We start from the raw sequence: 18,068 nt of genomic DNA on the forward strand, positions 1-18,068 counted from the left end.
TTGTGCTATGTATTTACATGCACTTTGAATTTTAAAAGAAAAATGAGGAAGTTATAATAGAAGAAAATGGCACAATCAAGAGATGATTTCTTCAGTTTAAGAAAGAATAAAGATGAACTTATATGAGGGAAAGAGGACCCTGAGGAAAAAGATTAGTGAAGAATGATGGTAAAGGATGAAATAAAGTAGACAGTGAAAGTAAAACTCACATATGTTTTTGGGAAGAATTAAATATATAATTCACATGTAACAGTAGAAGGAAGGTATTTAGAGGGGAAAAAGGCAACTTTTTAAAATGCAGAAATTTCAAACAGAGTGGTTTGGAGACTTGTGTCTGATTGTGCAGACTTTAAAAGTAACTGAACAGAATCTTCTGTGAGAATTAACTTGGCCATTTTAGCCAAAATCACTTTGTATACTAAATTTTTTTAAGGGAAGAGAATTTTATATATATATATATCTATATATATATATATCTATCTAGCTTATATAGTGAAAGAGCTGCAACCTCTTTGTTGGCTTTAACTTTTCCACAATATAATGAAAAAAAACACCTTACCATTATGTTTGTAATTTGAAGGTACAACTGGCATTTTATAATATGTGAATATTTACAGCTTAAGACTGCAGAGGTACTATGCTCCTCATTTCATTGTCAGGCAAACATCATTAAATGTTGTCATCTCCTATTTTTGCTCAGAATATACACAATATTTTCAAATAGCTGAAATGAATAATATTTGTTTTGCACCAACTCATGCTTGCACGCTTATTGAGAGTTTCTTATACATCCTTTATCTACAGGCATGGCTGAGTAGTAAGACTGTACTGGTTTGTGGTCCTAAAGCCTCTATAACGTATCCCATATTCCCAGGATACTCACACATATCCAATTATATACTTGAATCTTATTTAACAAAGCTAACATACAAATCTCACAAAAGCATGACTGGCCTATTGATGCTGCACCTGAAAAATCTTGCATGTGGCATTCATTCCAGCAAGTAAGTGGAATATAAGCATGTCAAGAAAGTAAATCGGATATCCCAGGATCAGATAGAGGTATGTGAAAAACTGCATACAGTTAAAACTGCTAGTCTTCTGATCTTTGCCTCTGAACAGATACACTACAGCTGGGACTACCATCACCCTGACCTAAACAGGCATAAATCCATTGAAAACAGTGGACTTGTGCAGTGTACCTCATCAATCTGAAGACCTAAATCTGGTCCAGGGTACCAAAATTCTCTAATTACCATACCTAGGAAGAGACCTCTGCCTCTAACAGGAGAAATTACTTTGCATGGCAGCTGCTACTAACCCCTTAGATACCTACTGTTTCATTCATGTCATTTTACTGCTCGGGTTGTCAGATAAAATTGAACCCTAAGTTTTTTGTTAAAGTAGGATTTTGTTTTCACAATTCCTAAATAGAATAAACAGCAAGTTACCATTTTGTAAAAACAAAACCTCATAATCCTTTCTCCTGGCAATTTTGTTACTTGAAACCTATTATAAGCATCCAGTAAAATATACTGACAACCATTCTACCACTTCAAGGGGAACCAAGACTAAGAGTTTCCCTGGGATAAAAATTGTGACTATTATAATGGATTACTGAGATGACTGCAACATGCAATTAGGATGAAGCAGTGTCTTCACAGACAGTGAATTTACTATATTTTTAATAGTTTTAAGATGTCAGAGAACATGAAATTCACAAAAAAGGAAACACTGGTGCACTTCAGGAAGAGACTGCATCAGAAGTAATGTTCTAATGTTCTAATGTTCTATTTCTGATAATTACAGATAAGTGTTGGTCAGGAGCTAAAATGAAGGAAATAATGGTCTTCAAATATCATGACTGAATTTACAAAAATACCTTGTATTTTAGCAAAGTACCATTGAAAACTAAATCTTGGTAAGGTGAAACATAAAAATAAAAATTCCTTTGAACGTGGTTTCTCTTACAAAGAAAAAAACACATTTGTGTTATGGAAGTGTTTTCTATTGCCTATGACAAGATTTTATTTCTTCAGAAAAGGTGTATTTTTTCCTGAAGTTGACTTGATTTTATTTCTTTATTTTTCAAAAATTGTTTCAGATATACTTAATCCATGTTTAAAAGATGCATTTAGTCCACATAAACTGTTGAAATTACTGGGAGGTAGAAAAGGAGAAGATTAAAAGAAACCCCAGTCACAAATGATTCTCTATGTGAAAAGATTTCTGATTATTTTTGTAAAAAAATAAAATTCTGTCCAGGCTGCAATTCAAATTCAGCAACCAGCCACTTTTCATCACTTCTATGATCAATATCCTCTTGATTTTTGCTCTGGTCACTCGAGGTCACCCTTTCCTTTATTTTTCCACATTTCACCAGTTTTCTATTCTCAACATAAATCACAGAATCAATTTTACAAACTTTTGAGAGTTGCTGGAAATTCTTTTTGGTTTTAATTGAAAGGCTAATTGAAGCTCTTTAAGTTTTCCCTAAGATACTTCATTAGTAGTGTGATTTTTTTGTGCCTCCACAGCACAATGGGAAAACAAGACTGTGGACACTTACCAAGTTTTACTGACAGAGATGTGTAAACTTGACATGTGAGTTGTTGCCAAGCAAGGGGGTAATAAGAGGTAAGATCATAATCATTGTGCACTTTACTGATATGCTGTAATCAAATGTGGCAGATTTAGGATGTTCAGAAGGAACTGTGCTAAAATCTCTAAGCAAGCACTAATGGAAAGGTTAATATGATGGTAGTTAGCAGACACCAGCAAAAGCAGTTTGTCACTAGAACTGAATTTAAACCAGGCACAATCAAAGTCTTTAGCTCAGGGGGGCAATAAAAACATAGAATGGGTAGACTTAACACACTACTTCCTTTCTTTTTTATTGTCTAGCTACCAGAGGGTACCAATAATTTGTTATGCTTCATATTATATTTGGAGGCATCTGTGAAATTCATTCATTTGATAGAATAAACTCAAAGTGTATTTTTATGCTAACAACACAGATTATACAAATGAAAATTGACAGTGATAAAAAGTCTCGATTTCTACAAAGCAGCCACATGAATTCAGGAGACATAACATGAAATGGGACAGCCCACAATTTTAATATCTAAAACCCTGATGGCACTGATGTACCTGCTGGTGTATGGTTCTAAAGAAATCTAAATTGTAGAACAAAAGCTGTCAGTCTTTCCCTCTTTTTTTATATGCAACCATCCACACACAGAAGTGGCATGTTCTTAAAGCAATGTGGTTTGAATTGCGCGGCTTCTATTATTTATGCAAAATGGGTGTTGAGCAGTCAAACTCCTATCTATTCTTTTACACTGCAAACAAATCAATTAAGGTGGGTCTTATTCCAGTGGAAAAACACGTAAAAGGATTTACGTGTATTCAGTTCTGCAATTTAGATTTCAGTAAGATCACTTACTATCTGCAAAATTAGCACAACTGTTGTCACATTAATTATAGTATTTAAAACCTGCCTATTTGAATTTAGCATTAGACACCAATAGCTGATAGCTCACCAGATTAAATTATCTGAATTTAGCCAGTGGGAGATATTAGTCAAATAAATACCTCAAGAAGGTGAAATAAAAAGCTCTGAAAATCACTGTAAAATCAACAGTGTTTACTTCAAGAAAGTGGATCATACATTTTTAGAGCACAGATGGAAAACACCAACTTGAATATGTTTCGAAACACAAATTCCACACTACCCCTTCTAAAGGAAGCTGTTTGTAGAAGCATGGTTTACATTAATCAGTACCTAACAATTTTATATACAACCTTTCTAAAATTCATTTGCATAATTATAATCCGCATATGGCAGGGTTTAAGTTATTTAAGCGGTGTTATATTTCACTATTTAGTCTTGCCTCACCACTGCTTTAGCAGTGAATCCTTATGGAGTGTAATGCAGCTAATGAGGTAGCTTTTTAACTGAACAAACTGACAGGTCCCATATCTGCAGAGGCAGCTTGAAACCGTGCCCAACCTCTCGGCTTCCCAAGAGGCTTTTCAAAATTCAATAAATAACATCTGTAGGCGATGTTGGGTGCAGACCTAGCAGAGTGCGTCATAACACTGAGCTGGCAGAACAAAGAAACCATGACGACTGCCAAGTTTCCATGGCAACCGCTGCGAGGCTTGGAGAGTATAATAGCACATCAATCATTGTCCAAAAGAACTTCATTATCAGCAAGAAAAAAACCCTTTAGGATCTGTTTAGTGTGCAATTGTGGGTTAACTCACCTCAAAGCCTTGCTCTCTAGCAAAAGTGGCAGCTTCCTGAAATAATAAAAAAAGAACAGTTAATTATAAAGTGCTAGATAATGAAGAAATAACACATTTTGAAACTCATTCAGCCAGTTTTCTTTTTACATGATTATCTCAATATACCCATATACAGTTGTTCAATTCTGATAGTCGCACCAAAAGCTTCCCCCCTCCTTCCCTCAAGCCTAACATCAGCACAATGTCAACACATTTCACAAGTTCAAATAAAGAAGGTACAATATGTTTTTTCCAGACGAGGAAAGTTACTTCTGGAAATAGGACTTTGACTAGGAAACCACTACTTCAAATCCAGGCAAACATCCTTCAGACATTTTTTAATTGAAATTGTATCATATCTCCATTTATGTATGACACTTCATGGGATAAAGGTTATCAAGCCATTTTAAATAATCACTTGTCATCTACAGTGCATGAAAAAAAATAGAATCACAAAATGTGTTCAAACCCTTGTAGTGGAATCAGATGAGCATTTTAAAATACTCTGATGTCTTAATCACTGCTTTAGGCAATTTAACTATGTTATTTTCCTGAAAGAACAGAGGAAACATCAGGGTATCAGAATGTCCTCATTTCTTATTTATATTAATTGTAGCAATTAAAATCTGTTTTGAAATAAAAGCAAGGAGACAGAAGACAATAGCAATGTTTTTCCCTTACTCACTTTCTACCTTAACACTGCAAATATTGCAAAAAACCCTCAAAGTCTTTAAATTTTAATTCGCATTCTTCCAGATGATCTTTGTTAAGTGATATTGAGGGATAAGTCTTGAGCCAAAATGTTGAGTTGATCCAACTAAAAAAAAAAATAACTATTGTACTAAACAATTCAAGTCCAGTGTCCCCATGACAGCTGTAAGTGCTGCAGAAAATACATACTTGTGGACCTATATGGTCTGCCAATTTGGGGGCAATATAAGAATTTGAAGTGGGTAGAATTGATTATAGCAACAGTAAGTTGAGGTTAATAAAATGTGATAAGCTGAAAAGCACAACTCCTCAGGCTGCTTCACTGCAGAAACATAAGGCTGACCGGGTTAGCCTTAGCTGATGTTGACAGAAAAACTGAATCATGGTCCTGACAATTGGGTGCGGGCAAGGTTAGCCACTTTGACAATTTACTTACAATTGAATTCCTTCTTGTACATCACACAGTCAATGACATTTGCTAGCCTGGCTGTCAAGAAGGAGTGTAGGGTTCAAAGATATCATGCAGTGTTTTCCTAAAGCAGCATGTGATTAACAAAGCCTATGCTCATATGAAAAAAAGGAGCCTGCAAGCTTCCACGCTAAAGTGATGCACTTACAATGAACTGCGACACAATCAAGAAAGACTCAAATGGGACTGGGATACAGAAAAAAAAAACCACCAACCACCACAAAAATAAGAGAAATAAGGAGGCAGAGAATAAAAGAAGTGGACTAAAAATTACATACTTTAGCCAAATTACTTCTTTAACCTCTGGTTTTTGGTCATGCAGTTGAAATCGGAAGTTACACTGATCTGTCCTAAGGGGATTTCTTTAAGGTCCCATGCAGCAGGACATTAACACCTGTGTTAAACTATTGTTTGGCCAGGAAACTGGACACCAGCACATTCTTATGTGTGTGAAATAAAACCTATTCCAGTTAAGTAGTGTTTCCTTATGTGGAAGACTTTGAAAGAATTCATCTTAATTTTCTGTACTGGGGCACCCATGCATAGCACATGTGGTTTAAAAAACCTGGCCCTTCCACAAGGAAGGATAAATGATTGCACATTCGTTGAAAAGTATCTCATCTTCAGATTTTCCTGTTAGAGCATTGTCTTTTAGCCTGGTCTGCTGCCCGGCTACATGAATAATGGTAGGTATCATACAATCATAGATTTTCCTGCAGTTGACCTCTAATCTAAGGGTGTCTGAACACACCAATGAACAACAGCAATCTTAATTTTCTTCTCTCCTATCAACTGAACCTCAAAACAAGTCCTGAGCAGTTTCTGTCAGTAAGGATTGTGCCTACAGCCCCCTAAGAATCAGCCTCTCTAAGGACTACATCCCTTTAAGAATTAAGACTCTTCCAGTAAAAAAGATAATAAAGCTCAAAACACACATTTGGAGACTACACTTTGGTGTTTGCAAAATGGTGAGAAATGTGAGGCAGGCCCTGAATGCCAGGGACAGTTCAAAGTAAATTAACCAGATAAAAGCGATGAGAACCTTTTAGTATCTATTCACAATAACAGTGAGAACAGGAAACAAGCAGAACCCATCTGTGCAGCCCTAGGGCACCTCATACTGAGCTTCACGTCTCTAATAAAGTAGTCAGGTTAAAATCTAAGTGGCTGTAACATGTGGAGACTGCTAGGGTTACAATGGCCAGCCAGGGCGTTCCCTGATGCAGGTGATAATCAGTATGATAATCACTATATTTACAGGCTTTCCATTTTATATCTGACATTGGAAATGAAGAAGAAGGGGGATTTAAGGAAATAAACAACCTACACAGAAGCTTTACCGCTCCCCAGAGAATGCAGCATTTTCATTCATGCGTGACATGCGACAACAGCAAAGCAAAACAGCGACAGAACAAAATTTTCTTAGGAGGCTTCATTTCAAATCTGGAGTTCTTTCAGTTTTGATAAACTTTAGACATTATTCATTCATCACTCCAACTCAGCATTTTCAGAGCTATTTCCCATTATTGTCTACAACAGAACATCTCATTTCATAAAACTCTCTCCCCCACCTTTTTACTCTTTCATACTAAATACATTAAAAACTCACACTCCTTTTTCTATATAATCTTTTTACTAACCGTGACAGTGAATTTATTGTCATACCACCTAAACTAGGAATGGGATTTGTTATTATGAAACATTATTTGACTTATGCAGTTGGCGGGGGGGGCATTACTCAATGTGAGTAACACAGTGTCACCAAAGTTAACACACACCCTCTCTTTGCACAATAGTGAGCGGTTTACACAGGAAAGTGAGATAAATTAAAGAGATAACAATAAAAAAGACAACTTCCGTTAGTATTGGTTTTGCTGTTATGTTTGAATTTGCTTGCTAGCTGAAAACTATTTCCATTCTTGCACATATTTTACTGCTGTTGAAGTCCCATCATTTAGTAAATGGAGCTATCTATAATCTACACTGGGGCTAAGTGTAACAGGAGTTTTAATATTCTGAGCCCTTTTATTACCAGCAATGCAAACTGTTTGTAAGTAAACACAAACATACCCTCCAAACACAGAATCCATTAGTATCTGCATTCCTAAGAGTATTTGTTAGCCCCCTGTGTTAGAAGAATTTTATGATTATAGATGGCTCAACTTCAGTAACTGTACGTTTGATTTGCCATAACACACAGAAGGTACACTATATATTAAATATTCTTGACACATGTAATTTTTTTTTTGTTGTTGGCACCAAGGTTTTATGATGACTTGATCAAATTATAGACAAAATGTTAACAACATGCATGTTGTGTTAAAATTAATTCACGTAAGCCAACATAAAGCTCATGCAGTTGCACTGAACAGCATTTAAAACATTGAAAAGCATTTAAAATATTGCTGAAATTAGCTGACAAAGACTGTTTCAAAAGCACCACCAACAGTATTATCCACAATATGCATTTTAACCTTTATATGGAGAAAAGGAGCTCTGTAAACTAAATTTGCATTTCATTGCTGAAATCAACATTATCTCATAAAGAAATGATAAAACAGCAGGACAGCAATGATACCCTTGCACACTGAATGCATTTCCCGTAATTACACAAGAAAGCAAATGCAGGGGACACTGAGGCTAATCCCTCCCCTGCCATCCTTCTTGGTAGAGGAAATATCTCACAGAATAACCTAAACTCACATATTACATGACTACTCTGTGCAGATCTAATCCTCTGTTTTTCCTCAGGGGAAAAAAAAAAGAAGAAACCCCCCTGGTTTTGGTTTACTTTCTTTTTAACTGGGAGATTACTGACCGGTTTTGAGGAGTTCCTATTGCAATAACCATAAACTTCCTGACTCACCCAAAATGAGCCCCAAACAACCCCTATTCACATTTTCATCCTCTTCCTCTGCATAACAAATCTGTGACTCAGTGGGTTCAGCCCGGCCCATAAATCACTGTAATCATAAACCCGCACACACACATACAGCACGTGTAACTGCGGAGGAAGATCCTTGCAGTACAGTGTGCAAATGACAAAAAGAAATGAAAAAGCAAACTTGAGTGGACTCACTCAATGGAAAACAGTAAATGACTACAAGGACCATCCACTTAAGTGTCTGCATTTGACTGAACCATTCTTACTGGTACCAAACATGTTTGATTATAACTTGAATAGTACTTCCACCACGATACCTTACAAGACTTTTTAACTGTTAAAATATTCTAAAAATCAATCTTAAGCATTTCCTTCCTTTCATACATTCCAGAAGCATGGATTGTTAGTGTGCTTCCATTTACATGGTTTCCTTGAACACATTAAAGGCTACTCACTTGGCTAATTCCCTTTTTCTTCAGTACAATCATTTAGTACTATCCATCCCACTCATGAGTTCATCCCCAATCCGGGTATAACTGTGTTCTGTATCCTCTCTTGCTTTTCTACTCGTTTGCGGCAACAAAGTCAATTTCACAAATCCTTTGTGTCATTAGAAACCCGTTATCTAAATTAAATGGGTGACAACAAAGTAAAATAAGCAAATGGGTGTACAGGACAGACTTTCATGCAAGTGACACATGGTGATATCCACAACTTCATCCTGTATAAGACTGACTCAAATATTCAAAGTTGTTTTATATCGACAATCTCCTTTCTTAGAGATAGGCGCTGAAGATTAGTGTTTCTGAAATAGACATTTTTATTCATGATTTCCTACAGGACAATATACTTGTAAAACCTTCTAAAACAAAACCAAAAAAAATACCAATAAACAAAAATAACAAAAAAAATACCAACCAACCCAAAATTGATTAATTATTTGTCTCACTGCACTATAGAGACATTAAAGTCTTCTGCTTTATTATAATTACTAACACTTGTAGTTCAGCTTTCCTTAGGTAGGTACATTTGTCCTGCCTATCTGCCTATCCCTTCTGCCATCTTTCCTTGTCCCTAACAAAGAGCTTTCTTATAAAATTCTGTGCTTTCAGAGCTATACCCTTAGTTTTATACATAGGTACTGAGAACCTCTGATTTCAGCAGTATCTGTTGTCCCCAGTAATTCTGAATACAGGCCAATAAAAGACATCTTTTGTTAAAATCTCCCTCTTTTTCATCAGAAGTCATGAAGAATGACTTATCAAGATCACCATGTGCCTTCCTTTTGATAATTGTTTCATAAAACACTTGTCACAGTGCAAGGGCTAAGCTAGTTTTTAAAAAGGGAGGCTAGTGAGCTGTGCCATGCCATGTTTTCCACTCTTCCAGTTCCAGGCCAGTTTATGATGAATATGACCCTGGAAATGTGTCTTAAGGCACAAACAGGACAATGGATTTTCAGTTGCTGCCTTTGAACTATAACAAAGATGTCATACATACACCCACTAACCTCATGACACAGTTGGTGGGGTGTTCTTATATAAAATCCAGGTACTTAATGCAGCCCATAAATATGCAGTGATATGATCTATCTTTATACTACTCTTTCCCGTGTATGCTACACAAATCCAAACTAAGTTATACCTGATTTTATAGCCCATCCCAATTTAAAGTGGGAAAATAACAGATGCATATATATATATATACACACACACATATATATAATGGCAGATCCACAGTTCTTAACATGATGAATTAACAGCATGCAAGAACTATGATTACTTTCATGCTATGCAAATAGGGGTGATGTTAAAGCTGTGGTAATGATAATCATGACCTACCTAAGGAATTCGAGGTAGATATTACTCAAGACTATCCAGTGATCAGTTGAAAACATGATTTTAAAAAATGGCCACTATTATTCTGCTATTAAAAAAGAATGGATGGAAAGTCTACAGGACATAGTTCCAGCTGAATCACTAACCTTTAGTGCCAACAGTACATTTATTATGGTTAGTGGTAAGATACATACTTCCTCTTCAGTTCAGTGCTACATAGTTACCAACAGTTAGTTACTCAAAATGCTGTAGATTGTACTATCCAGCCTTTTTGGTTATTGTAGTCTGATTCAGACAGGCATTACTTTAAGGTCAACTATTACTACATTTCATTGTCTAAAAGAATACAAGCTCATACGCCTTTAGTAAAAACTGGCCATTTACGAAGGCATCGAGGGCTCAGGAGGCAAATGAGATTTTATCCTTTTTTCTTTTCTTTCCCCCAGATACAGTTGCTTTAATATGGGTTGTATGAGAGTTTGAGAAACAGAAGTCAAAAGAACCACCCAGCATAATTTTTGAAACAGATGCCTATCTGGTGAAATTCTGCTACAGGTGATAAAGTTTGAGCTATACTTGGGAATGTGCTACATTGGATGTAATGCTTCAATATTAGTTTTGCTTGACAAGCACAGAAGACTAATCCTTGATTTGGTCAGTAGTAGTAGATTTGGTCAGTAGATCAATAAAAGTGGTCACAGAACGGGCAGACCCCGCACACAGCTTGTGAATCAACACTGAGAATCAGCAGTATCTGAGCAAGTATCTACCCCTCACTGGTTATTATTGAAGAAAGCACAGCTGGCATCCATTGGATGGGCAGATTATCATAAAAGAAAACGAAGGTGTTTTTTTCCCTCTTGACTTTTCCCGTGAGCAGTGCCAGACCCCAAAATTGCTTTTTTTTCATAAAGATAGCAAGAGTTCATATCATATCCTAAAATATTATTTCAGCTTGCTCCAGTAGTACTAAAGATACTGGTAAATAGATCTACATGGCCTTCACCCAGTAGGTGAAAACATAAAACAATAATAATCAGTTCAAGTGAATAATCAGAACAAGTATAAATACCATATGAGGTTAAAGCTGTAATGTTTAGAGGGGGTTCTGGCAGAGTACCAGAGGGTTTTGTCTGAAAAAGCCCAGTGTGAAAAGAATTGAGAGAGAAATGTATTTCCTGTCCTGCTTGGGTTCACCCTGGAGTGTCTGCATCATGTACAATTCATTAATATTCAAGTTATTTATTCTCCTATTCAGGTTATTACCAGAACTATAGTTCCTGCTAGAATCTTCTACAGCAAAGATCACCCTGAGTCAGAGCTTAATACCATTACAAGGTCTGCAACAGCTGCAGCAGTGATATGCCTCTGAGCCATTTTGAAATTTTATGATGGATAAAGCGCTATTACTTATATCTCTACCATACACCCTTATCCAAAGAACTGAACTATCTATGACTCTGGATGTGTGCCTCTCCTCCCATATTAGAAGCATCAAATTAGTGAGTGATACCTTCTTACACTACCTCTTTATATAAATGTGCCTGTCTCCATCTTAAAAATAGATACATCATGATCAGAAGAGAGGGAGAATAAAAAAAACCACCCCCTCCTTAATCACCACTGAATCAGGAGAACATAATAAAAATGAAAACAAATATCTTAAAATTAGTTTAATAGCTACAAGATAAGAGTTTTATATACATATAAAAAATAAAAGATGTGTGGGGTCTTTTGAAGTCTTTAATAGTGCTCATTGGATGCTCTTAGTGCTAACTTTCTGGCTGAAAGATGACAAACAGAAATAAAAGACTGCATCATTTTCAACAAGGCCTTCTATGATTGCAACCACTCAGACCAGTCTGAAATCACTGACAAGATATTCTCACCTAGCAATTTCAGATGAGGAGAATAATCAGATACTGTGCTATAAGTGCTGGGATCCTGCAGGACTTGTCTCTAGTCCAGCTAAAAGGTTAACACATTTTTAGCAGTGAAATTGAGTTTTTTTATACAGTTTGTTTGGTGTGATGTCATGCACAGCCATTTAGAATTATAACTAAGGCTGTGGTATTGGGAACCCTGTAAAAAGCAATTGTCACAGAACTCTTTTCATGTGCTAGGCTTGCATTGCTTGTAACTCTAGCAAGAAAATTAAAAAATTGCTCACTGCAACCTCCAGCAATCTATCAACTTTTTAAGTGATCTAAATATTACATATTTTGCCCTTTCAATGAAGTTTGACCCCAGCTGACTTAAAGATTCTTATTGGAGTTTGCTGTGCTATTTGATGCTAATTTGATGATGTGTTCAAGATATAAATATTCACGATACAATTTTTTTCTTGTATTTTCAGTTTTAGCTACTGCAGCTACTTCATGGAAGGAAAAAACTAGTTCTCAGTCTGTACTAATGGCTCTATCTCACAACATTGCCATTACATGGAAAACCAAAATTTCAATCTGACCACAGTTAGGTGACTGTGGTCCTGACTGAAGATGAACAATAATTCCAGATGTGACTAAGACACTATTTATCATCTTGGACAAGTTGCTAATTTCTCGCACCAATGTTTTGTTAAAATAAAAATTAGAATAATTCTAATTCTAATAAAAATTCTAATTCTAAAAATTCTAAAAATTCTAATAAAAATTAGAATTCACCTGCTTCTGATCATTAAGTGTCGAGGATGAGTGGTTATTTGGTATATTTATATATTCCTTTTCTAAGAGAAGCCAATCTGAACTTGAGATGGGCTAAAACAGAGCAGAGACTGAAAGAAAAGTCAAGTAATGAAATTAGAGGGATCACAAATTCCCACATATTTTAAAGAGGTATTACAAAAAACACAGAGTAGTTGAGGTTGGAAGGAGCCACCAAATATCATCTAGACCATTTGGGTCGAGATTCCACAACTTCTTTTGAAAACCCGTTCCAGCATTTGACCAGCCTTTTCTTATGTTTAAGTGGAATTTCCTGTACTTGAATATGTGCCTGTTGCCTCTTCTCCAGTCACTGGACACTGCTATGAAGAGCCTGGCTCCATCTTAACTACTACCTCTCATTAGGTATTTATATGCATCGATAAGATCTCCCTTAGCCCCCTCTTCTTTAGGCTCTCAGTCTCCTCTCCTCATACAACAGATGCTCCAAACCCTTTATCATCTCTGTGGCCCTTTGCTGCTATCACTCCAGTAAGCCTATGTCTTTCTTGTGTTAGGGAGCCCAGAACTAGACCCAGGACTCCAGATGCATCTCACCAGTTTTGAGTAGAGGGGAAGGATCACGGCCCTCCACCTGCTGGCAATGATCTTCCTAATTGCAGCCCGGAATGCTGCTGGCCGCCTTTGCTGTGAGGACACGTTGCTGGCTCAAATCGTTGTGGTTTTTTTTTTTTTTTTTTTTTCCCCTGAGATCCTTTTCTGTAAAGCTGCTTTCCACCCAACTGGTTCCCAGCCTATCCTGGGACCAACATTCCACCCCAGGTAAGAGGACCTTCCATTTTAATTTATTGAACTTCATGAGATTCTCGTTGGCCTATTTCTCCAGTCTGTCAAGGTCTTTAAAATTTTATATTATACTTTGCGATACAATAGTAGTTACTGACTGCAAGCATGGGTTAAAATCCATGGTGGGCCTAGGTAGACAGGGAAAGACTTTATTAAAGACTTACTGATATATGCAGAACAGTCAGATGACTTTTAGGATGGGAAAGAAACAGCTAAACAAACGAAGCAACTAATCACAGCCACACAGCCCGTGAGGATAGTCATGAACTACAAATGATTCAGAACAAGCTGCTCTGAAAAATAAGCGGTATCTCTCAGAGACTCAGAAAAACTCTCCACCCAACTTCTGTTGGCCAAAGGACTGCTAGCATCAGTACAACACACCAAAGATGGAAGAAAACATGTAAGTCCATTAATGTCTTGAACACTGAACTTTACCTATTACACGTGGGTTATAATATGCTTGGCAGCAGACGTTCAAATTATCTATAAGCAATGGCTTCATGCATTCAAATCACTCTCACTTCATTATAATTGCTTTTTCATTTAAAAATTGGCTTAGAGAAAGAGATCATGACTATCCTATTGGTTGGTTTAGTCACTGTGCTTTAAACATGAAAGGGAATTTTTTGCAAAAAATGTGGTTTAGAATTCCTGTGACAGAAAGCAAACTATAAGCCTTCTCAGCACTCCTTTCTACTTTTAAGACACCACACTTATATAGAAAAAGGAAAGCAATAAAAAGTAAGATGCAAAAAAGAATATAAAATGATGTATGAATATGCATGAATTCCTATAGAAAAAAATTTCAAAATTAAGTAACATAATAATGGAAAAAATTACACTCCCGCATCAAAGATCAGTAATCTTTCACATAATACATAGCAGCATAATTATGACAACAACTTACTTGTTAAAAATGCATACTTTAGCAATGCATTATGACCTGGATAACTGTATGCAGCCCCCTTTCTGTCAATGTGATCATTTTCTCTGAAATGCACTGGATAGCAGCAGTAATACTGATCAGAAGCTGAATCCATAGTGGTTTTGTCTGTCAGGCATTTGCCTTCCCTGTTAAATTAACTTTATGTACACATATACACACATACACACACAGAGACCCAAGACTTTCCCAAATGCATATCTATCTCCTGACAAAACAAAGGTGATCTCCCTCCCTGAAACCTTCTGTATTTCAGTCTTCTACCTGCACCCTTTCTCCAAGCCCAGTTAAATCAATGGTTTTCACAAGCATTTTTATTCACTAGTCTTAGGGAAAAAAAAGGTGCCTGCAACGGAATCACAACCACTAAAATACCATAACTTATCAGCACTTCCAAGTTTTCTGAACACCTACAACTCTTGTTTGAGGTATACTGGTTACAATAGCACTGATGTATCTTTTTGCTACTATGAAGTAATTTTACCTTGATAAAATAAGTTACAATGAATTATTATCTATTCTCTCTTTAAAATATAATTTGATACATTCACTAGTTACAAAATATTAAAGTGAAAATACAGTTTCCAACCAGGGTCAAACCACCATACACTGTAATGACTGAGGTGGTTGTACAATTTGCTATGTATTATTGTTCTTCAGTTTATTAATTCACACAGATAACTTTGAAAGCCAAGTTGAAAAGTAAAATTTGGACTCAGTCCACATGGAAGAGAAATGAAATATTTGAATAAAAGAAAACATTGAGTTTCAAGTGTGTTCTTTTTACAAGAGCAGCTCTAAATCTCTACTAAGCAAGGACACTCTCCTAGTGGCACCAGTTGTATATTCTAAAGGATCATAAAAATGTATCATAGTTTTCAAGCAATAACATTTTATAAATTTTGTACGTAAGCATACAAAAAAACTTAGCATCTCTGGTTATGCCATATGCACATTTTTCACATAATTCGAAGACTCAAAGAACATTTTAAAATCCTCAGCTATACTTCAGAATGGTTACCATTTTAACCTCTACTTCTGTGTCTTTAAAATGCTACATTTATTTTAGGATTTGTCTCACAACTATTTTTTAATTACTGAGATAACAGATTGACATTATATTTTAATATCATTTATATATTTGTTAACCATTACTATGTGCCTAGTATATGTTAGCATATTGCAAATGAACCTGAAATTGCACCTGATGCATTAATTTTATTACATGACAAATGTAAGACTGCAAATTATTCTGAAGCTGAAATTAGTAGTTGTAGTAATAGTAGTACTAGTAATTTAGCTCTGGACAGGTTATTTTTAGCTAAGTACTCACTACCGCCCTTCACTACAGATTCCTCACACCTCCCGAGTGCTTAGAAGTGTAAATAACCTTTTTTTTTTTTTTCTTCTCTGCCTGTAGCATTGTATTTGCGTTTAAATATAACAGAAGTTATTTCAATCTATTTAGTTTGCCTCACACTTTCCAACACAAAGAATTCCTGTGATTTCTTCAAAGACGCTGTATCTCTTCCATTTAATGCAAAATTTGAAAAGAGCTGTAGGGTCAAAGCAATGCTGTTGTTCTGTTCAGATTGCATTCCGATTTGGGCTCTTGAAAATTTACATCCTTTTCTTATATTAGTAATAAATTTTTTTGGCCAAATACCATCAACAAATAAATGGGAACTTTCTAAAACAGTAGTGCTATGCTTTCAGAGCAAAAGTAGTGGCAATAACAGCACACCAGATGCTGCTCTGGAAGCTTTTTAAAGACAGCTATTTAGGGATTTAGGGAAATAAAGAAAAAAACAGGCTAGGACCTCTGAAAAGTGGCACAAATTTGTAGAATCTACTTGGTTTGAGGTTTGTTTTTCCTAAAAGAGCTAAGAGGAATGTAGTGCTCATATAATATAGTAAATCTAATTATGGTATAAACAACAAGCCAGAACAGATATTCAGTACTAGCAGCCATATACACATGTTCCTAATTCCTTGTCTCTTGTCAGATTTCTGTATCATATGCTTTCCTCTTTCAGTCAAGTTAATCAACTCTTCTGGATTATGCTTCGAAACATCACATATGACCTCTACCATGCCATGTTTTGAAAATCGCCATGCTCTGAAAGGCATTTTGATCTTAGGTTTAGACCATGAAAATAAACAGTTTATTTGGAGCCTGGCTGGCTTACATGGCAAGCAGTGAACAGTTTGCAGAGGATACTGTGCTAAAAGTGTCACTTTTAAAAAATAATATTGAAGCAGTTCTTTGCAAACATGGCACTTGTCCAAAGCACATATGGAACATTAAATATAACCATAAAATTTTATGCACCAGATTTGACCAAGGTCTTGAGCTCTAATTTATATTTTCTCCATTTTGCTGGAAGACTAGCTGCATTTGATAAAGCTACTTCATAAGGACTCTGTTCTCCTAACATTTACACATCACACATCTGGACTTGGAAAAGGATTCTGAGTAAAAGAGCCAACTAATGCAGATCTTGTTTACATTATGTGCAATTACTCTTGTGTCATGAATCTCCCTGGGATATCAGAATGTGCTGAAGACACTCAAAGAATATGTACTGCCAATAAAAGTGCAAAAGCCTGGGTGTTTCTGACCCTATCAATGAGCTTGGTACACATGATCATGTAAGAAAATTAATGGTATTTGTATTTTCTAATAATATTGCATTTAATTTTTATTAATTATTTGTATGTAATGAGAGCTGCCCTCAGTGTCTGAAGATCTCTGTTTGGATTGTTTTTCTCTCACAACTTGCTCACTGCAGCCAAGGGAACTAAGTGATGGCAGTTGCAACACTCAATTCAGTTACATAAACACATCTTCCTTGCCAGATTCCCCTGCGGTGTTCCCACTTCACGAAATAAGTCTCTAGCATTTAGTAATGTACTGCACCAGCAAGTTTCTTTTCATGTCACAAAAATTTAGAGGTCTTCTGCTCCTGGCAGCAGAGCAGGATGTGTGTGAGCATCACACACATGGAATCCACCCCAGACGGGTGGCTGCACCAGCAAGAGGACAGAGAAGAAATACAATACTTAAGTAGCTATAGAACAAGAACTGGATGTCAGATTTTAGCAGGAGAAAGACAGCCTTCATCCAGAAATTGAGGCAGGTTTATTCCTAAATCTGTTGCAGGGCCAAGACATGTGAGTGTATGTTATACCTTCAACCATATACAGGTTGCGTGTGCTTCCGTATTGAGTGTATTTGCCAGTAATGATAAAAACCACTGGCCTGACTATTCCTGTAGGTATAAATGGAGTTATACTTTCTAACATCACAGCTGGAAAAAACACTCTTGACTATGAAAGCATTATGTGGTAAAAGTGGAGAGACACAGACTGAACTGCTCTATCACACAGCTGATCAGCTGCAGAGAGAGGGGACTTTCTG

General features: G+C 36.2%; 1 protein-coding gene across 2 annotated transcripts in view; it reads right to left on the minus strand.

Moving 5' to 3' along the window:
• The window catches only part of ADK (adenosine kinase), a 285,109-nt gene that overhangs the window by 44,558 nt on the left and 222,483 nt on the right, over positions 1-18,068 (minus strand). For both annotated transcript variants that reach the window (XM_026851592.1, XM_026851591.1), the window contains exon 8: positions 4,270-4,305. In XM_026851592.1, coding sequence (XP_026707393.1) covers positions 4,270-4,305 — 36 coding nt within the window. The remainder of the gene's footprint in view (positions 1-4,269; positions 4,306-18,068) is intronic.

Source organism: Athene cunicularia (assembly GCF_003259725.1).
Source record: "Athene cunicularia isolate RWA chromosome 6 unlocalized genomic scaffold, athCun1 chr6_part1, whole genome shotgun sequence".
Classification (NCBI taxonomy): Eukaryota; Metazoa; Chordata; class Aves; order Strigiformes; family Strigidae; genus Athene; species Athene cunicularia.